Raw genomic sequence first — 23057 nt, forward strand, 5'->3', positions numbered from 1 at the left:
TGAACTGGCTAGCACTCATCAGTCACCTTAAACCATCACCTAGCTTAAAAAATCCTCATGCACACTCACCAAGTACTCCGCTACCCAATTACCTGCTTCCTTTTTGTAGTGCACCCCTGACCTACCAAGGGGAGCCCTACAAATTCTTAGACAATAACACAGCCCAAGAAATCTGCAGCCAAGACTGTCACAGAGTCAACAAAGCTTTTGATTGAGACCACATAGCTCCAAACCAAAGGACTTTAATCAACTTTGGGAATGCTGCTGCAAATTGCGAGCTCTGCTTGCAGCCTATGAGGCCAGCAGTCTTCCTTACCTCTTCCAGCCACCTGCACGAACTGAGGATCACCTCAGAACCCATGAGACAGGCACCGTTGGTGCCACAGTGAGCCACAACTTGCAGAGAATTGGACCTACACAGTTGATAGCCACTGGCAGGGCCACCTCCACATCTCGGATGAAGCCCCGGCAGACATACCGAGTGCACGTTGGCTTTCTCTCCAGCCCTGAAGACATTCTGCCCAAGGGATTACATAACGTGCCCAACATTGGAGCTCCCAACAACCAGCAAAACCATCCCCCCATGTGCTTGCTCAGCCCTTGCTGAAGGAGCAGCCACCTATCCACTCACAAGGTGAATAGGTGAGGCCAGGTGGCTCTCCGCCTTGAGCGATGCGAATGTATTATCATCTGCCACTCACTCTACTGACACTGAGGATCCATTGTGTCAGGTGCACTAGGAGGTGCCTCGGAAGCAGAGCCCATGGGCAGCAAACAGGTGACATGTGAGGTATACCATGCAGAATGCCAGATTCTCTGCCACAACTACACCCCAAGGTAGCATCTTGAAGGTGACTGACCGTAGCCAACAACACATTCAGCTGTTCGTGAATTATGGCCAGCTCCTCCCGTGTCCGCACACAACCTTTCCATCCTAGCAAGACTAACTGAAGTGAATTATAAAAGCAGACAATCCTAGATATGAGACTTGCTACCCTCCAGATGTGTCAGCAAAGTATGCTGATGCATTATATGTGGAAAACACTGAAAAGGATGAACACTTAACTTGCCACTCTGCAGACGCACTCATATCACAGCCAAGAGCTGGAGCCTGACCGACTGGCTTACTAAATGAACAGATGGTTGCTTTCAAAATGAAACAAATGATCACCTATTGCACTACATACTGAACAAATTTACACTTACAAAAATGCAAGATGAACCCTCTTAAACAGAAAAATATGCACAAAATTTTATAAATAGATTAGGTGGAAAACACAGAAAAGGATAAACACTTAACTTGCCTCTCTCTAGACATACTCGTATGTACATATATATGAAAATTATTCAGACACTTATTTCTCTGCCTCCACCAAATGGATAATTTCAGTCACAATGATTAACAGTTCTTTCCTTGATTTTTGCACATACACTATCTGATTTTCGGTTTCCAAATGTCCGTAATCTCTTGCATGGGAGCCTCTGTAATGTCACCGTGAAATGAATTTTTTCATGGCGTTCAGAGCTTTGAAGCACAATAGATATCTCAAGACACCATCAGATGATGATGATGATGATGATGATGATGAGGTCCCACACTCCGAGGAGCATAGGGAACAATGCGGGAGACCCGCACTGCCGACTAGGCAAGTACCAGGAATACAAAGGCATCTTACACTGACATTTTGTACATTGATGTTGGTGTGTCTTACCTTCACTTTGAAGTTCCTAATCTGGCCATCATGCTACTTTTCACTGATTTAAGCACTGCGCTGTAAGCATATAAGCTCATATTTACGGTTATGCTGAACCTATTAACAGTCATTCCTCTGATGGCACTGCATCATTTGCACTTACCTTGTGCTGCATAACGATGTCTGACCACCCCATTTTACTGCAAACACTCTTCCCAGGCAGTTAATGGGCGTGAATGCTCTTGTTCACCTAGCCGCCTTCTGAACAGATCTGGTCTAAGGCATGTTTCTGAGCCTAACGCTTCTCTTCCTGAAGCTGAAGACACCTTGAAAGGCTATAAAGACTTCATTAATTGCTATATGGACTTTTCAACATGCCGAGACTATTTCTGTTCAAACAGCAACTAATGAAGTCTTTATAGCCTCTGAAGATGTCTCCAGCACTGGGAGATGAAATGTTAGACACAGATACATGCCTTAGACCATAGCCTAATGTTTATGCAACTAAAATCACCAAGAATGTAAAGCTCAGTGATGAAACACTACATGATAAGACCAATTTCTTTATTCCAAAACAAACAAAAAATGTTTTTGGTTTTGTCTCAAAACAAGAATGGACTACTTTTTTGACCTAATTACCAAAATACTGTCTTCTCAAAGGCCGGCCGAAGTGGCCACGCGGTTCTGGCGCTGCGGTTCTGGCGCTGCAGTCTGGAACCGCGAGACCGCTACGGTCGCAGGTTCGAATCCTGCCTCGGGCATGGATGTGTGTGATGTCCTTAGGTTAGTTAGGTTTAACTAGTTCTAAGTTCTAAGGGACTAATGACCTCAGCAGTTGAGTCCCATAGTGCTCAGAGCCATTTTTTTTTCTTCTCAAAGTAGCCTGCAAGTGTACATGCACAAGTTAATCCAAAGTATGGGTGATGCTGCAGAACTGAAATTTCATTTTCTAAAACATAACAGGTTTTTTGCTGTGTGGTGAGGATGAGAGTGTGTGTTTGGATCTTAAGAGCACTCACTAAAACAAATTTATTTATTTATTGTTCTGTGGGACCAAATTAAGGAGAAGTCTCCATGGTCATGGAACGAGTCAATACATGAAATTATAACATGATAATAGAAACAGATAAAATGAAATATAAGAAACATATTCATATTCAGGAGACAAGTTGTAAGTTTAAATAAAGAAAATCAACAATGTAACACTGGAATTTGCTTAATTTTTCAGCTCTTCCAGGAGCTCCTCAGCAGAATAGAAGGAGTGAGCCATGAAGAAACTCTTCAGTTTACACTTAAAATTGTTTGGGCTACTGCTAAGATTTTTGAGTTCTTGTGGTAGCTTACTGAAAATGGATGCAGCAGAATACTGCACTCATTTCTGTACGAGAGTCAAGGAAGTGCATTCCACATGCAGATTTGATTTCTGCCTAGTATTAACTGCTAACTCTTGGGAATGAGCTAATATTGCTAACAAATGACATTAAAGAAAATATATACTGTGAGGGCAATGTCAGAATTCTCAGACTATGAATAGGGGTTGACAAGAGGTTCTCGAACTTACACCACGTATAGCTCGAACAGTCCGTTTTTGAGCCAAAAATACCCTTTTTGATTCAGAAGAATTACCCAAAAAAATAATACCATATGACATAAGCATATGAAAATATGCGAAGTAGACTACTTTTCGTGTTGAACTGTCACTTATTTCAGATACTGTTCTAATGGTAAATAAAGCAGCATTTAGTTTCTGAACAAGATCCTGAACATGGGCTTTCCACAACAGCTTACTATCTATCTGAACGCCTAGGAACTTGAACTGTTACGTCTCGCTTATAATATGCCCATTCTGTCTCTGTTCTTGTCAAGTTGTGAGTTAGAAACTGTAAAAACTGAGTCTTACTGTGATTTAGCATCAAATTATTTTCCACAAGCCACGGACTTATTTCATGGACTACATTATTTGATAGTGTTTCAGTATTACACAAAAGATCCTTCACTACGAAGGTGGTGTCATCAGAAAACAGAAATATTTTTGAATCACTTGTAATACTAGAAGGCATATCATTTATATAAGTAAAAACAGCAGTGGCCCCAGCACCGAACCTTGGGGAACGCCCCCCTTAACAGTGCCCCATTGGGACTGAACATCACTACCACTCTCAATATTGCGGAGAATTACCTTCTGCTTTCTGTTCTTAAAGTAAGAAGCGAACCAATTGTAAGCTACTCCCCTTACTCCATAATAGTCCAATTTCTGCAGTAATATTTTGTGGTCAACAGTCAAAAGCCTTTGTTAAATCAAAGAAAACACCTAGCGATCGCAACCTTTTATTTAATCCGTCCAAAACCTCACAGAGAAAAGAGAATATAGCATTTTCAGTTGTTAAACCTTTTCTAAAACCAAACTGTACATTTGACAGCAAATTATTTGAATTTAAATGCTCCAGTAACCTTGTATATACAACCTTCTCGATAACTTTAGCAAACACCGCTGGCAGAGAAATAGGTCTAAAATTGTCAACATTATCCCTGTCTCCCTTTTTATAAAGTGGCTTCACTACCGAGTACTTTAATCGGTCAGGAAACCGACCACTCCTAAAGGAAAAGTTACAGATATGGCTAAGTACTGGGCTAACATACATAGAACAATATTTCAGTATTCTGCTAGATACCCCGTCATATCCATGAGCATTCTTGGTCTTTAGTGATTTTTCATTATTAACTCAATCTCCCTCTTGTCAGTATCATGGAGGAGCATTTCAGGTAACAGTCTCGGAACACTTTTTTCTAAGAGCGCTATATGATTCCCTGTTGGGACTAGGTTTCTATTTAGTTCACCTGCTATATTCAGAGAGTGATTATTAAATACTGTACATATATGCGGCTTATAAGTAACATGGACATTCCCACTACGCACTGATTCTATAGCCTCGACCTGTCTCTGAAGACCAGCCACTTCCCTTACGACTGACAATATCGTTTTAATTTTATACTGAGACTTAGCTATCCTATCTGCATACCACATACTTTTTGCCTTCCTAGTAACATTTTTAAGCACCTTACAATACTGTTTGTAATGGGCTGCTGCATTTAGGTTTTGACTGTTTCTAACATTTTGATATAACTGCTACTTTGTACTACAAGACATTCTTATCCCTCTAGTCAACCACCCAGGCTGCTTGTTTCTGCTAGTACCCTGTTTTGAACGTCCTAATGGAAAGCAACTTTCAAAGAGCACGAGAAAAGTCTTGAGGAAAGCATTATATTTATTGTCTACTGTATCAGCACTATAAACATCTTGCCCCTCTTGTTTCTTGATAAGGTTTACAAAGGTCTCTACAGCAACAGGATCAGCTTTCCTAAAAAGTTGATAACTACAGTTAACATGTGTTGCAGCACAAAAATATTTTAGAGTTAAAATTTGTGCATCATGATCTGAAATGTGGAGATAATCACTAAAATTGTTGCACACTTTTGCACTCAAAATCACTCTATCTCATATGCACTGAAACAACTTAGAAACAGGAAAAGTAGCTAAGCATGAAATTAATGTCACTGGCTGTACACTTAAAAAAAAACTTGTGTGAGCCAATCATTCCATGAACACATTAAAACCATATCCTCAAAAATCTTGGGAAAAATGTTGGACAATTCACAAAACTTTAAAACTTGGCGGAAGTACATTCATTTGTACATAACTTAAAATAGAGGGCAGATCCAGCAGCAAAGCCCCTGCATTCCACATGTCAGAAAATAAAAACACATTCCAATAAAATGTGATGTACAGTGATCTGTACACCACAAGCACCATACACTGGAGGGTCCTTTCACCAAAGCAGGAAGCCAAGTGTTGTAGGCTGTGCCCTATGTGAAGATCTTGTCCTTTCAACATGCTAGAAGGACATGTGCCATGACTTTGTTTTGTGCTTTACTAGACAAAGCTTGTTGTCTATCACTTCCAGCCACTTGGCTTCACATCAACACACGACTTTGTACCTCAACAGCGAGGCGATAGCATGCAGGGGAATGGCACACTGAAACAACTGAGGGTCACGACACGCCTCCTTGGCTGCTAGATCTGCCCTCTTATCCTCACAATACCCATGTACCCTGGCACCCAGCAGAAAGATACCTCCTTCCCCAGTCTTTGTAGCTGGAGGAGGGCATGCTGCATATTCTGGACTACTTTATATGCTGGGTACAAACATCTCATAGAGTGAAGGACGCTCAGAGGATTGGAAGGAACAGACAAGAAATTTGGCACTGGAAGTACGACTTGTCTGCTCTAGTGTCCACAAGATCGCATATAATTCTGCATCAAAGACAGTAAATTCTTGAGGCAGTCCGACCTTGGGGAAATTATCTGGGAAAATGATAGAGCAACCAACCCCTGTTTAGACTCATCCGTAAAGACGGCCACATAGTTGTGGTGCTCATATTAAATGTCAGAAAATATTCCATTAAAAACAGAAGCAGGAGTGCAATCTCTCCTGTATTGCACCAAATCTAAAATTATCCTGAGCCTCCACAGTAACCAGGGCGGCAGACAGTGAAACCCAGGATTTGCGATCATACTTGCTCCATATCATGTGACTCCAGCATACGACACACATGGATCCCAAACAGCATTGTGGCTCATGGATGGTTGGAGAAAAAGTGTTCCAGAGGTGGACGAGCAATAGTATGTTATGCAGGTGAAGTTGGAGCTGTGAGAAACTTAAATGCCTGATGTACCATGACGAACTGCCACAAGATGGTGAGTGGTGGTTCCCCAGCCTCAGCACAGAGACGGGATATGGGACTGGTCCTATAAGCACCCAGGGTCAGCCAAATCCCTTCATGGTGGACAGCGCCTCATTGATCCATACACCGTGCATCCTGAGTGCAGCCGTGAAAGCAAGAAAGCCGTATAAAACTGGAGAAGACATTCTCTGTCTGCTCCCTGAGATCTGTGGCTAAGGAGCTTTATGATGTTCAGTGCCTTGATGTTCAGATTGCTGAATGGCACTCATCTGACCACCAAGGTACAGGTCACCTCATAAGACGGCCTGAAGGCTTTGGGATGGCTACGTCAGTGGCACGATGGATCACTCGTGTGATGTAGTCCACCAATTCCTGGATGTTGTTGTGGCATTCAAGGACAGCCAACTGGCTGGCTGAACAGTACACAGTTAGCGTCGATTATCATCCATCTCAGTAGCTTCTATTCCAGTAGGTGGATCCACAGTGGGAAGCAGTCACTGGAAGAAAGTCGACAGTTGCTTCCCACTGTGCTGACCGGCTGGAGAGCAGAAAGAGAGGTCAATGGCTGAGGATGACCCAGTAGCAGTCAATAAACGAATGGGATTGCCCGTGTTGAGGATGCACAGTTCCTGAGACTCAACCCCTGGGGCAAGTATAGTTCGAGCCTCATAATACTGTGACCAATGACCTCGCTGTTTGGTCCCCTCCCCCAAATCAATCAACCAACCAACCCCATAATACATTAGGGGCACTGAAATAGCCCAGTAGGAAAAATGGATGGAGGAGTTGTTCAATAAGGCTTGCGAGAGTCTCAGAGTCTACTGCACCCTGTGGAGGTAAATACATTGAGCAGATAGTGGTCTTCTGACCCAAATGAACTGCAGTGGCTACTGTTTGTAGGTCAGTAACAAAAGAGAGAGCAGGGGAGTGGTGTGTGATATTGACAAACACAGCAAAACCTCCCTTAGCTCTGTCCCCAGTCAGATCATCCTTTCGATGGAGGAGACAGCTCAGCAGCACGGGGCATCAGTGACTTTGAAATATGTTTCTTGTAAACACAAGGACAGGGACCTGGAGTTTCAGTTTCTCCACATGAGTCCTGAACCCATTCATGTTCCACTATAGTATGGGAGCCATCTATCACAACTGTTGTACTTTCATCCTGTCTTTCTGCCAGGGTGGGGAGCCCGTAATGAGTGGAGTTTCAGCTTTGGAACAAGACAGCTGCCCCAGGCTGGTTTCACACTCCACTGGCACTGAACCAGAAGCAGCAAAGCTATCAAGGTGAATGATATCGACAGTATCTGTGGTGCAAGCTTCCCATCTGCTTTTTTTAGAATGGGAGGACTTTGGAGGAGGTGCCACAGCAGCAGTGGAGGCAGTGCCATATTTTTTACCAGGCTCTGCCTTTGGAGGTACTGGAGGGTCCACAATGGTGACAACTGTTCCTTCGTCTGATGTTCACAGGAGGGCTATGGGCTCTGAAACAACTGCAGCTTGACATGTGCACTGACAAATGCAGGTACTAGTGCTGATGCTCCATTTGCATAGAAGCATTTGCTGTCAAAATGGGCTTTTTAAGGGCTGAAGCAAAAGATGTAGTGAATGTGGGAAGCTGCATGGCCTTATAGATCTTCTTGGCCTCTCCATAAGGGATGTCTCAATCTCTTGTATCTTTCATTCTTCAAGGAAGACACAGCAATCACTACTCCAGACAAGCTGATCCTCAGAGCAATTGACACACTTTGGAAGGGAAGAGCAGCCAACATTAGATTTTACAAGGTCCCCATCCACCCTTTTCAATATATTTTGCAAATCAACAATCCCTTCTTTAGCCCACTTATCCTTCAATTTATCCTAGGGAACGTTGACAAGATCTCTACAAGCCAAAATACTTTTGTTATAGTTTAAGGTGTAGTGGAGCTCTGTTTCTACGGCATATTCCGCAAGGCACTTTGTTTTCCAGAGGTTGGTGACCTGTTGGGAACTAGCAGTTTCAACCAACAGCATTTCATTGTGCAATCACTTGATGGATTTCAGAGTACCTGTGCCACCAGCAGTCCATACTTTCTGCCAGGAGGAGCAAATGGCTGGTCCCCAAGGGGAGCTAGGGAAACAAGCCTTATTCAACTGAGGTGCAGCAAGTTCCACAAAAGTTGCCCGCTAAAGACTTCAATAGCCACGAATCTAATCAATGCGCAGCACACATCGAGATTGAGGGGGTTTCCATTCTCATGATCCAGGTGATCAAGCCAAGATCCCTGCTCCCTGCCATGCCATACAGTGGTCACTGAAGCTTACCCATAGCTTATGATGACAGGGGATTGGCAGCACTTAATAGTCCCCAGCTCGGGAACCCTGTGGTCGCCAAATGAATGCTGAGCCCCTGAGGGCTTGTGAGGAAGAGGATCGTGGTAAAAGAGAAGACTGCTTTTAGACAGATGTTTTCTACAACAGCTTCATTTAGCTAACTTGAACTCCCTCTCCAAGCTTATGCTGTTGTGGCAACTATTCATTGTACCCCTCCTCCATAAATATCACATTCACAGCCTGAAAGAGGGCAGAAAAGGATCCTCTTGACAGAGAATTAAGTTCTGGACCACTTCTTAAACACAGATGATGTGTATTAACATTCTAAAGACTGTCTATTGCTCTCTCACTTATAATAATGAAGTCAAGTTTTGTTCCCCGTGGCAATTCATGCTGTCAGCATTACACGGCAAAAAAAGTAGTGGAAGTTTGCAAATATATTATCTTGTCTTCATCATGGTGAGCACAACCACCTTAAATTTATTAAATGAAGGTGACATTTTCTGAGTTTAGGCTGTTTTCATTTAAACCTCTTCGTCATTTCACAACATTATTCCCATCTTAAGTGCACCGACTGTTTGTCAAACCAAACCGAAACAAATGGAACATCACATGAATATACCACCATTTTCATACATATAGCACATTATTCTAGGACCCTATCCTTCCGTTAAGTTACGCTCACACCATTATGTCTGCATTTCACGACTAATATAGCTTGCATTTTATATACCTAATCACTCAATAATGGCATAAAAAAGGGTAAACACATTGTGGGACAAAGAAGAAGTCTAACTAAATGTATCATTTTGTAGCCAGAATGAGATTTTCATTCTGCAGCAGAGTGTGCGTTGATATGAAACTTCCTGGCAGATTAAAACTGTGTGCCAGACTGAGACTCGAACTCAGGACCTTTGCCTTTCACAAGCAAGTGCTATATCATCTGAGCTACCCAAGCACGACTCACACTATGTCCTCACAGCTTTACTTCTAACAGTATCTCGTCTCCTACCTTCCAAACTTCACAGAAGTTCTCCTGCAAATCTTGCAGAAGGAGCACTCCTGGAAGAAAGGATGTTGCAAAGTGAAGTTTGGAACATAGGAGACAAGATACTGTCAGAAGTAAAGCTGTGTGACAGGGCATGAGTCGTGCTTGGGTAGCTCAGATGGTAGAGCACTTGCCCGCGAAAGGCAAAGGTTCCGAGTTCAAGTCTCACTCCGGCACACATTTTTAGTCTGCCAGGAAGTTTCATATCAGCGTACACTCCACTGCAGAGTGAAAATCTCACTCTGGAAACATCCCCCAGGTTGTGGCTAAGCCATGTCTCCGCAATATCCTTTCCACCAGGAGTACTAGTTCTGCAAGGTTCGCAGGAGAACTTCTGTGAAGTTTGGAAGGTAGGAGACGAGATACAGTCAGAAAGCTGTGAGGACGTGGCGTGAGTTGTCTTGGGTACCTCAGATGGTAGAGCATTTGCCCACGAAATGCAAAGGTCCCAAGTTCGAGTCTCGATCCGGCACACAGTTTTAATCTGTCAAGAAGTTTCGCATCATTTTGTGTTTGTGACTTAGCATCTTACGCACCTATTGTTGTCACATCCCATATTATGTATATGCATATTATATATACAACTGTATCAGTCTGCTACTGACATTCCATTCCCTGGCCCAGCCACTTAGTTTCAAATACTGTAAATACTGTCCTTCTATGGCACATGCAGTTACAGGCTTTAACATATTATTTCAACTGCTACTCCCAGGTGATTTCATCAGTTGGAATACATTAACTCATCCTCAAAAGGTCACACCTCTCCTTGGCACCAATTTAAAATATGCTGTCTCTTTTGGAAATATTCTCCAACAGAATATTGCATACTGCACATGTACTTACTTTATGAGCAGTTCGAGGAATTTTATGTGATGCAGTGCTGCTTGATGTATAGGATAGTACTCATCATAGCACTGATTAATTTCATCCGAGCGTTCTGACACAAGATACTTAACACAGTTCCAGGCACCACGCTCACAAGCAATGTGCAATAGTGGGCGACGCTGTTGCCATGGCAACCAGTGATCCTCACACTGTTGGGTCAGCAATTCCAGGATATCTGCCTGAAAAATAATACCACAGTTACAGCAAGTGCATCAACAAGAGGCTAATTCAAGTGAATTCGGGACCTCTTACTATAGGCAATTTTCCACAAATGACTACTCTGTGAAGTATGTACTTATTCATACTTATTACAATCTACCTTTCAGCTGCCTGTTACCTCTTTACTTACATATTACATGTGAGTGAGCATTACCTCTCTGTTATTTCTCACATAATAAAGTGAACATCCACAATCGATGTTTCAGTTACTCATTGTGGATGGTACAAAAAAAATACAAAACATAGATAAACTGGGAGAAATAAGACTGGGGTTCACATACTATTTATGTCAAAGTCATTAGTGAAAGCACTATCCCAGATTGGATAAGGATAAGTCATGAAATTGGCAGCAACCTCTGGGTTGGGGCATTTTGCAATACGACTGCGGAACTGTAGAAAATCTTAATCAGGGCAGCCAAAAGAAGATTTCAAACCTGTCCCACCCAATTATAAGTCTAGTATCTTAACCAGTGTGACACTGGTCATCCTAGAAGTGTAGCTCAAAAATTAACATGCAGATAAAAACTAGATACTCACCAAGCGGTGGCAGAACACACACATAAAAGACAGTTGTAATTGGCAAGCTTTCGGAGCCAGTGGCTCCTTCTTCAGACAGAAGGGCTGGAGGGAAAGGAAGAGGGGTGAGGTAAAGGACTGAAGAGGTCTAGGAAAAGGGGGAGATTTCAGGAAAGTCACATAGACTTCTCCAGTCATTTACCTTCACCCTTCTTCCTTCCCCTTCAGCCCTTCTGCCTGAAGGAGCCACCACTGGCTCCGAAAGCTTGCCAATTACAGCTGTCTTATGCGTGTGTTTTGCTGCCGATTGGTGAGTGGATTTTTTTATCCATCCAATTAAATAATTTTGTCAATAATTGATTGTTTTTGTTGTTATAGATAAAAACTATGATACAAGAAAGATATATAGATTGAAACTAAATGAGAAAAAGTTTAATTGAAAGGGGAGAGAATGCACAATGCTAAACAGCAATGCCAGTTCAACTCTGAATGTGATACACAAGGAGTAACTACTTTCTATCAAGCTGCGAAAACATATTGGAGCTGACAGGCTAACAAATGTGGAAAACAGACAGTAAATATCTCAGTTTCACAACTTTAAAATAAAGATATGATGTGGGGAAAGGTGAATACAAAATGTTCAAATGAAGGAAAGAAAAAAAAAAAAAGTTCTCTAGTACCCAATATCAGGTGAGAAAATGATGCATGCAAGTAACTGTAAACAGGAAGGAACTGTCATCTCTTGCTATTTCCTACACATCTGATGAAGAACGTTGTTAAGTTACAAAATCTTGAGCTTCAATGTATTTCCTCCATTTGGGTGTCTGTCACATCTACTTCCTGCTCCTGCCTTAGCAAATGGCAAACAGAATACGGACAAGAAAAACTACATAGCAAAGGTTGGCAAAATCCCTGATTTCAAAGTTGCAGCGACACATTAACAGCTGCAATATAATAGGAGAACTGAAAAATAAAAATCACTTATGTGATCTCTCATACACAAAAGACTGTGGAAAGAATATATGCAGCTGGTAAACAGTATGAGTTGTCTCACATGTGGCCCTGACTTTAATGTAATTTATCAATGGTGGCATTATGGCAGTAGTGGGTAGGTACATGGGTTAGATTATCCAGTGGGAATGATTGTGTTGGTAGGAACACTGGTGTTGAAAACTGGTTTTTGGACAAGGTCAGTGGGAAAATTTGCAAAAGACGAAAGCATGGGAGAGGAATTTGGTACAAGTGTTGAGGGATTTAGTTTTGGAACATATATGTTTACCAGAGGCTCATAAGTTATGAGGAATGGTGACAGCTGTCGAATAGTATATCATGTTGCTTTTTGGTTGGTTAGATGTGGACCAAAGTTTGGAAATGAGCTACAAAAAATAGAGGTCAGCATCCATGAAGATAGTTTTGAATTTGGAGTATGATTAGATGGACTGTAGATGGAGAAAGGACTTGGGCTGATGGAGTGGAAGAATTGTTATACATTAGGAGCGCAAACCACAAAAATATAATCAATGAATTATGGGAAGTATAGGAATATAACTTCAACATGGCCCATGAAAAAGCTGCCAAAGGATAAGGACCCTCTTTGTTCCCGTGTAGCAATCCACATGACATATTTGTATATCCTTGGCTCTCAAAGATGAAGAAATTGTAAGTAAGACTGAAGTTTTTTAGTGTGGCAATGAGTGAGGATTGGTATGGGGGACAGTGTTGAAAGGAAAAAAGATCATACATATTGGGATTTTGTCAGCTTTGACAAAGCAGATTTCAGACAGGAATGTGTTGGGAATGGATCTGAAACACTCCAGGAGTTATTAGTATATGTAGTTTGGGAGGATTTTGGGTAATACGTTACAAGTGCTGCCCTGCCAGGATTGAAATGTATCTGGTTGGGCCTTTGAAGTCTATCATAGTGGAATAGTAAGGGTGATTGTCTTTGCATACTTTAGATGATATGTAGAAGACAGAGCTGTGTGGATCAGAGGAGCTTTATAAGAGGCTGTTGCAAAACTTTGTGAGGTCCTGTAGTTGTAATAGTTTTTCACAGTCCAGTACGGAATGATGGAAGGAGGTTCTTCACACATTGGAGTGTCCAAGAATTGATGTACACTTTTGACATATAACCCCCATGGTAAAGTACTCCTGTAATGGAACCCTTATCTCAGGGAGGATGATGACAGAATCATCTGTATTAAAATCACAGACAGCACAGGACTAAGTTAAAGTACAGTTTCAGGTCTCAGAAAAGATTTCACAAAGAATGTGAAAGTTACACTTGAAATGAGGAATATCTAAAGTGCTGGTGGAGACTGGTTTTGAGGGATTGGAGCAGGATTACCTTGGGGCTGAGGTCAAAACTGTTTAAAGCAAAAGTCCAATGGTTACTCTGTCTGTGGGTTTCATCTGGAAGGTGAAATGGCATTTCTAACTGAAGCTCTGAGTGAGTGAGATCAGATTCATACAAAATATGTATTCTGAATATAATGTCCCATAACAGTTAACACTATTTGGAATGTAAGTTAGTAGGACGTACTTTCACAATGGAATTTTCTGTTATTTCAAAAGAAATAATGCACTGATACGATATTTTTAAAACAAAACAAACAGATGGATGACATTTATCTTACTCACTTGGTCACCATCTATAGCATAAAAAACTGCACTCTGCAGTTTGTCACTTGATCTATCAGCAACACTTTCATTGGGCACTCGGCATTTTCCACGTTCTTCACAGTTTTGATTGTGAGGTCCTGGCCAACACATACGTGCCTCCACGTCAATTCGAGCACCGTGCTTGAGAAGAATTTCAACACATTCCTCGTACCTATAAATATAGATTTTCTTGAATAAAAATGTATTCACAGAAGAAAAAATTCTTTAAATAGATGCCTTACTTTTGCACATATTATAGGTTCACATTAATTAGGAGTTTCCAGCCTTTTAAGATCTGTAGCTTTCCATGATACAATTAATGAACACTCGGGGGGGGGGGGGGGGGGGGGGGGGGGAAGTAATAAATTTGTAAGACAAACTAACATGTATACAATACTGTTTAAATGAAAAGAATATACCAAGCAGAATGTGCACATAATTAATGAACATTGCTCATTATGGACGTAAAAAAAAGAAATATTCTCAATGGCCCATTACATATGATAAAAAATGCATGGATACGGCAGCCAAAAGTGCCTCTAACCCAAGACAGTAACTTTTTATCTCTTTGAGTGCTTTTGGTAACTTCAGTGTCAAATACTTCACAAATCACATTGCAACTGATTCTAAGAATAGCTCTGTCAATGCACAACAGATATAAGATATTGGAGACACTACTGCAGACTTTCTCAAAAACTTTTCTGTGAAAGTTACTCAGGTCCAAATTTATAACATAAGAATCAGGAAGATCCAAAGAAACAACAGTTTGCTTCTCTGTGCAAATATACTGCAGATGTAAAAGTGCTGTTCAGTACTATTTAAAACCTGTTGTAACAATGAAATCATTGTTAAAGCATAATAATTTCTCTACAGAGGCTTAGTTCATAATAATACAGCCAGATAACTAAAAATTAAAAAGAATTTGAAAATGATTGTTTTGTTTAAGAAAAGGAAAGTTGCTACTCATTATATAGCGGAGATGCTGAGTCGCAGATAGGCATAACAAAAAGACTGTCACAAACAAGCTTTCGGCCAGCAAGGCCTTAATTCAAAAATAGACGACAGACACAGATACACAATCACACAGATACACAATCACACAGACGCAACTCACACCTACATGACTGCAGTCTCTGGCAACGGAAGCCACACTGCCAGCAGCAGGATGAGTGCATGATGGGAGTGGCGACTGGGTGGGGATAAGGAGGACGCTGGGGCAGGAGGGGAGTGATAGTAGGGTAGGGCTGGGGGACAGTGAAGTGCTGCAAGGGAGTGCACAGGGACGAGGAGTAGAGAGGGTAGGGCAGCTATGTGCAGCCGGGAGTTCAGGGAAGTGGTAGGGGGGAGGGGGAGGGGGAGGCGGAGGCGGAGGTGGAGGGGGAGGGGGAGGGGGAGGGGGAGGAGGAGGGGGAGGGGGACAGGGAGTAGCTATCCTCCCACGAATACACATAGCTGCCTTACCCTCTATCCATGTCGTCTCTGCATGCTCCACAGCAGCACTTCACTGCTCCCCCACCTCTACCCTATTATCCCTCCCCCTCCCAGCCACAGCCTCCACCTTACCCCCACCCAGTCGCCCAGTCATGCGTTGGTGCTGCTGCTCACAGTTTGGCTTCATGGCTTCAGTTGCCGTGTGTGTGTGTGTGTGTGTGTGTGTGGTGCGTGTGCGTGTGCGTGTGTGTGTGTGTGTGTGTGTGTGTGTGTGTGTGTGTGTTTATTTCTGATGAAGGCCTTGCTAGCCAAAAGCTTATTTGTGACAGTCTTTTTGTTGCACCTATCTACAACTCAGCATCTCCACTATATGGAGAGTAGCAACTTCTTTTTCATAATATTGTACATTTTGTCCTGGAGTTTCCATTATTTGTTTCTTTTATTTGCATTATAAAGAAACAGTTCAGCAACTGCAATTATCTTAGACTGATTTGTAGAGAAATAGTATAACCCAGTGTTCCATCATTTCATTATATATTGATTTGTTACATGACCTGATGTAACAGATGTTTCTGTACAACCAGATACGCTATGGGTTTAATTTTCTCACAATATTTTGATAACAAACCAACTTGTCTTCAGCTATTGTGAATAACAACATTCTACAACTATGTACACTCTGGACCTCAGTCAACCAGTTGTGCAATAATGGTTATGTGGCAATATTTGTAATTCTACAGAAAACTACTGCTGGCACCAACAATTAAGCATGGATATAAAAACTGGAATGATACTATTGCCAGGAATCAATTGTAACTGCCAACAGCAGCAGCACTTGAACCATGCACCTACAGAATTTGTTGAATTACAGTTGAAAATTAAGCCAAAACCTAACTGGATGAGTGAAACTGTATGTGTTAAAAGTAACCACAGCTTATTTTAAAAAGTCTATCAATGTAAAGTCATGACTAGTAGCACAGTGTATTACAGTTCTTTGATCAAAATGAGTGCAAATTTTTCTAATATACTAGAAACCCACTCAGGCTTCACACAGGAAGCATGAGTTATCTACAGCCACATGGTTTATCTGGAGAAGAGTAATAAATTATGTATCACAAATCTTCCTTGTGAATCAGGCTATCTATTAATGAAAACAGAATCAAAATTCCTGCTGTACTTCCTGAGATTGGCCTTCACATGCATACAGAAAAACATGGCAGGGACTTTAATTTCTAATATGTATAGATTTTGTTCCCCATTGGTGGAATAACTGACTGCCATCCGATCCTTGCTTACGAACATGAAACAACATTACCTTTAAGTCATTTGCATGATGGGAACAATCAAATTAAAACGATCATTTCAGTCAATTGGAAAACAATTCAGGTGTAGTTTTATGTATCATTTGGATTATTCATTCATTCTTTTGAGTGAAACTAGTCAATGAGAGAAACTGAATGGATTTAATTCAGTCGGTTGTAGCTTTAGCTATCAGTTGGGCTATTTATTCATTCTTTTGAGTCAAAACCATCTTGTGGAAGCCACTGAATGAAAACAGTCAATTTAGTCAGTTATAATTTTACTTATCTGTACAATTATTATTCATTCATTACTTTCAAGTGAAACTGGTCTGCAGGAGCAACCGAAAGAAAACAGTCAATGCAACCTGGCGCATTCGTTTTTGAGTAGAAACAATCATTTTGCCACTGTTAAATCATCATTGTTCAGTATGCTTCGTTATCACCTGACATCATTGTTATTGCCATTCTGATATTTGCTTTTTCATTGAGTGTCAATGTTTACAAGTAGGAATTATCCTAACAGTGAACTTTGTGACTGGATCAGAATGCCAAAGAGCTCAGTGGCATGGAAATGGAAGAAATCATATGACTGGGTAAAAAGTAATCCTCAAGGTAAATTCAGTGTGATACAATGTACCTGCAAGGATTATTCATATTATGAAACTAAAATTAATTACAGAAATTCATAGAAAATTAACAAATGATGACAAATATTTCTTGCAAAATACATGTTTGCAAAAAATGACAGCATGTGCTCGAAAAGCAAGTGATTAAGACACCAAACAGTTTTAAAAATTATATCATATGCTTTCACTTAACATCATTTACCACAACAGAACTATCAATGATGAGTGCAAACCAGCAGGAAGACAGAGACAGAGCTTCAATAAATTTAAATAAAACTTAATTTCTCATTTATTTAAACATATATTTATAATGTAGCACTGGTTATTAATCTTTTAGAATCAACCAAAAACATGTATCTAACTCCATAAATATAAAAAATTCATATTTAAGTAAATAAATATGTACATGTCGAAAACCCCTTTATTTTTATCAATATGCTTCTTTTTCACCTCTCCTTTAACATATGTTATTTGTCTCAAAAAAAACTTGGCAACCCTAGTCGTGGTTCAAGTATACCCACCAGAACTAAGAAATATGGAACATTACTTCACCCAAAACTGGAGAGTGAAGGAAAACATTCATACAGCTGGCATGGTCCAGAGACTAGTTTCATCCCGTTGTTTCATTCAACAACTGAAAAAACTGACTGAACAAAATAAAAAGAAGAGAAACAATAACTAGCCAATCAGTTGTTAAAATCAGTCAGTTGTCTCATCACTTATGACAGGACGCATGTGTATTTGGCAAGATAAAGCAATAAAGGGGAAAGAAACAAACAACTTATTTTTGTTGGTTGCTGATTAGTAACAACAAATCATTGGAAAGGGATTTATTACTTATTATTTGCTAATGGAAATGATGGAACACACTAAACTAAGGTGTATATAACATGTTATAAGGAAAAAATAAGAAACAGTATAGTGTGAGTAAATCAAACCAAAACTTAAAACTGTACAAATCTTTTATGTAACTGGAGGCAGAGGGGGGAGAAAGGAAAGGGAAGGAAGTAATGATATCAACTGCATTGGGACTTTGTGTAGAATAAGTGGTGATGAGTGAAAATGTATGCTGGATTGGGATATGAACCCGGGATCTTGTGCTCACTAGGCAGTTGCGTTAACCGCTGTGCCATCTGGGTACAGTGTTCATCGTGAATGCGAGTTCCGTGGCCGACTCTCATTCCCACACAGTGCCACCTATCCGCAGGCCCCCTAAATGTCCTCCATACTCACTACTTTTAGATTCCCACAGGAGGTAGAACAAAATGTGTATTCACGCTGAAAGTTGTGGATTTATTGCCCATCTAGGCAAATCAATAATAAGAGTGCACGCTGTCTGTTCATTCAGATATGACTGAAAGAACGGACACCACTGATTCATACAAATGTACAAATATTCTAAGATTTTGTTGAATTGTTCTATAGTTCCAGAGGTGATTCAGAAACACAAATAATTAATGAAATTCCGTAAGTAATGGTAGGTGAGCTGTACAAAGTCATCTCAAGCATGAAGAAGGAAATGCAATTGGACATGACAGTGCTTTCCGATAAATGTTGGAAGCTAGAGAAAAGGTAACAAAAGATGAACTTGCAAAATTATTTACAGAATCTCTGCAGAGTAAAATGGCTTCTCAAGATATTCATTTAAATTGTCACTGACTGCACAGCAAAACATTTTTTAACAAACAACTGGCTTTGAGGCTGATACAGCATAAATGACCATTTACATGTCCTGAACAATGTTATAGAAAGAAGCAAATAGTTCAAGAGATAATTCAAAAACACAAACAGTTAATGACATTCCATAAGTAACAGCAGATGAGGCAGAAAAAGCTGTCTCGGTGTGGATTCATCCACGCTTCCATAAAATATGTAAGTACAGTGAAACATGTCACTGGTTCAACTGGTGTATTGAAAAACTCATATGTCAATGATGCAGGTTCCACATACTTCAACAGGATAGTGGGAAACTCATAATTCAAAGAGGAGTGAGACACGGACATCCCATATCACTATTGTTAGTCTCAGTAGCTGCAGATGAAGTTTTAAGATTCTCATAGATATCTAGAACAAAAAATATTGACCAATCATTCGAAAAAAGAATAATCACACTTTCAGCTACAAAACGGTCACAAGAAGTAACCACAAACTACTGTCCAGTCTCTGATAACGTACTGCGAACTTATAAGGTGACAATTATTGCAACTATATGAAAAAAAGTTAATTAGCTACAAACTACAGCAATGGCAAACTTTATTCAACATGTAAATGTCGCTACAGATAATCAAATTTAGGTTTTGACCTGTTTGATATGCCTGCTGTCATTGCCGATAGTGTGGTGCAGACAAATAGTAAAATTCTGCATGACCCACTGAAGTTCTGGAACATCGATGCTGTCGATGACCTCCTGAATGGCTATTTTCAGCACAGCAATGGTTTTGGGGTTATTGCTGTACACCTCATTTTTAATAAAGCCTCACAAAAAGGAGTCACATGTGGTTCAGTTCTGGAGAATATGATGGCCAATTGAAGCCTATGCCAGTGGCCTTTGGGGTACCCCAGAGCCAGCATGCAGTGCCCAAAGAGCTCCTCAAGGACATCAAACACTCTCTCTGCTCCATATTTCATGAACCACATCTTGTCAAAATCAGGGGTCACTTTGGATAATGGAGATGAAATCATCTTCCAAAACCTTCATGCAACATTTGGTAGTCAATGTGCCATCAAGGAATATCACACCGACCATTCCATGGACGACACTGCACACCACACACAGTCACCCGTTGAGGCTGAAGAGACTTCTCGATCGCTAAATGCAGATTCTCTGTGCTCCAAATGTGTCAATTTTGCTTATTGATGAACACATCCAAATGAAAGTGGGGATTCGTTGCTGAACCAAACCTTATTCACATCAAATATCTGTTCATCAGTTCTGTGGAGAAACACAACCGCTGTTCCACGGCCCTGGGGCTTAATGGCTGGTGGGTTTGAATTTTGTATGGGAAGAGATGAAGGTCTTCAACAACAATTGGTTGCAGTGTCTTCCAGTTCGTTCCCACCTGTTGTGCAGTTCGTCTGATCGATTCCTCGGAGACTAGTTTTAAACGTAGCGCATGTCTTCTCAATGTTTTCAGGCAGTTTCACCCTTTTTGGACAACTGACATTGCCAACACTGTCATCACGAACACTATCCATTCTCTCAAACTTGCGAATAAAATTCTTGATTGTTAGTACACTTGGACCGGTTGTCTTCAACTTGAACTCGACTGCAAACTTCCTTTGAGTCACAATTAGGCTGTTATTGCTCGCATGGTAGGTCTTCATAGGCACTATATCTCAGGCTCACTGTACCATGACATTTTCACATCCAAATGGCTGACAACAAAAATGCGTGTGCACATACATATACTAATTCCCATCAGGCCCCGCCGCCAACCATGCAGTTTAAACGTCCTAACACAAATCGTTCAGAAGTTATGATGATTTTATTTCATATAGTTCAATAATTGTCGGCCAGTAAATGCAATGACATATCTTTGAACAACACCTTCTCCTCATCCCAACCAGAATGAATTCTCAAAAGATCAATCATGCTTGTGATTTTTCATATGACAACCTGAAAGCTGCAGTTCAAGGCAGTCAAATAGATGTGATATTTCTTGACTTCTAAAAAGCATTTGACCACATGCCACACCTTTGCTTATTGCCAAAAGTGCAATTATATGGGATATCAAGCAAAATTTTTTGCCGTATTGAGGATTTCTCAGCAGGGAGAGCATAGTATATTATCTTGGATGGTGCGTCATCAACAGATGTAGGCATAACTTCAGGTATCCACCACGGAAGTGCGTTGGGTCACGTACTGTTTATGATGCAGTTACCTATACTGAAGTACTGTCTGAAAAAAAGCAGCACAAATATTCAGTCAAATCTTGATAGCATTTCAAAGTGGTGCACAAATTGGCATCTTGCTTTAAATATTCAGGAATGTAAAATTTTGTATAGCACAAAATGGAAAAACATAGTATCCTATGACTACATCACCAGTGAGTCACAGTTGGAATCAGTCAACTTATACAAACACTGTGTCTAACAATTTGTAGTGATATGAAATGGAATGATAACACAGACTCAGTTGTACGTAAGTATGTGGTAGTAAATGAATATCACAGAAATACACTCGGCTTACAAAGGAGATTGCTTATAAAACCTTATCCAACACATCCTCAGATACTGCTGAAGTGTATGGCACCTGGACCAAAAGGGCTAACATGGGACACTGAAGGTATACAAAAATGGGGAGCATGAATGGTGACAAGTCTGTTTGCACCATGGGTGATGCTGAAGAATCTGAAGTGGCAAACACTTGAAGATAAATGCAAACTATCCCATGAAATCCTGGTTAGTTTAAGAGAACAAATATTAAACGATGTATCTAAAAATATACAACAGCCACCATGTACAAAAAATATACAACAGCCACCATGTACAAAGTGTATGAGAAATGTAATGAAACTGACAACACTGCTAGAGATCTAACAATGCTGTGATATTTTGCTTGCGTGGACTGGTGTGTTCATCCCTTCCAGGTGCTCAGTCTGAGTTTCAGCTTCATACAGCCATCTTGTGATTTTTCAGAGCACCATCAGTGAAGTTGTGTTATGAAAATGGGCAGAAGAATTTAGAGCAATGTTATGTAATCAAGTTTCGTATTAAACTTGGGGAATCCACAAGTGTGACATTTAAAAAGTTGAAACAGGCCTAAGGGGAATGAGTTTTTTGCTGTCCCAAATCATTTCTGGAAGGCTGAGAACACACAAGATAACCCTACTCAAGCAGACCTTCAACTTCAAAAGCCACCTCAAACACTGAACTTGCACATGCTCTTGTGAGATCAGAATGACACTTAACAATAAGGATGACAAGCTGAACTTAACCTTTCACTGTACATCAAATTTTGACCAAAGATTTGCACACACAAAATATTTGTGCCAAAAAAAAAACCTCACAACTGAGTAGAAGGACAAACGAAGAAACGTGTGCATTGATCTTCTTGAAAGAGTTGCCACTGACAATGAGTGGCTGAGTTCTGTGATAACAGGTCATCAATTCTGCACTTTTGAGTATGATCCTGAGACAAAATGGCAAAGTGAGGAGTGGCACACCGAGACAAATCCTCAACAAAAAAAAAGCTTGAATGAGCAAACCCATGCTGATTTGCTTTGTTCCTCCAGGACAAACTGTCGACCAAGTGTTTTACAAAGATCTCCTTGAAAGGCTCAGGAAAAGGGTGAATTGAGTGAGACTAGACGTGACATAACTGGATGCTGCATCATAACAATGCCCTATGTCACATGGTCTCTTTCGTCACAGAATTTTTGACCTCAAAAGGCATTTTGTTGTTCAATAGTTCCCCTATTCAGCTGATCTTAGTCCTTGTGACTTTTTTCTTTTTCCCGAATTCAAAAATGTCTTAGAAATATGTCATTTTGGGAACCTGGAGAACATTCATTCAAAAGAATGTGGCTGACATGTTAAAAACCCTACTAGCTGAAGTCTTTCAGTGTTGTTACCAAGACTGGGAACAATGACTCCACCAGTGTATAGCTGGTGAAGGAACTAC

At 40.7% G+C, this 23057-nt stretch overlaps 1 protein-coding gene across 1 annotated transcript in view; it reads right to left on the reverse strand.

The window, feature by feature from the left end:
- Positions 1 to 23057, reverse strand: part of LOC124711806 (ankyrin-1) — a 150749-nt gene that overhangs the window by 90544 nt on the left and 37148 nt on the right. The window contains exons 4-5 of the mRNA XM_047242029.1: positions 14056 to 14248; positions 10639 to 10859 (exon numbers count right to left, since the gene is read on the reverse strand). Coding sequence (XP_047097985.1) covers positions 10639 to 10859; positions 14056 to 14248 — 414 coding nt within the window. The remainder of the gene's footprint in view (positions 1 to 10638; positions 10860 to 14055; positions 14249 to 23057) is intronic.

The sequence above is a fragment of the Schistocerca piceifrons genome, chromosome 8 (genome assembly GCF_021461385.2).
Source record: "Schistocerca piceifrons isolate TAMUIC-IGC-003096 chromosome 8, iqSchPice1.1, whole genome shotgun sequence".
Lineage (NCBI taxonomy): Eukaryota > Metazoa > Arthropoda > Insecta > Orthoptera > Acrididae > Schistocerca > Schistocerca piceifrons.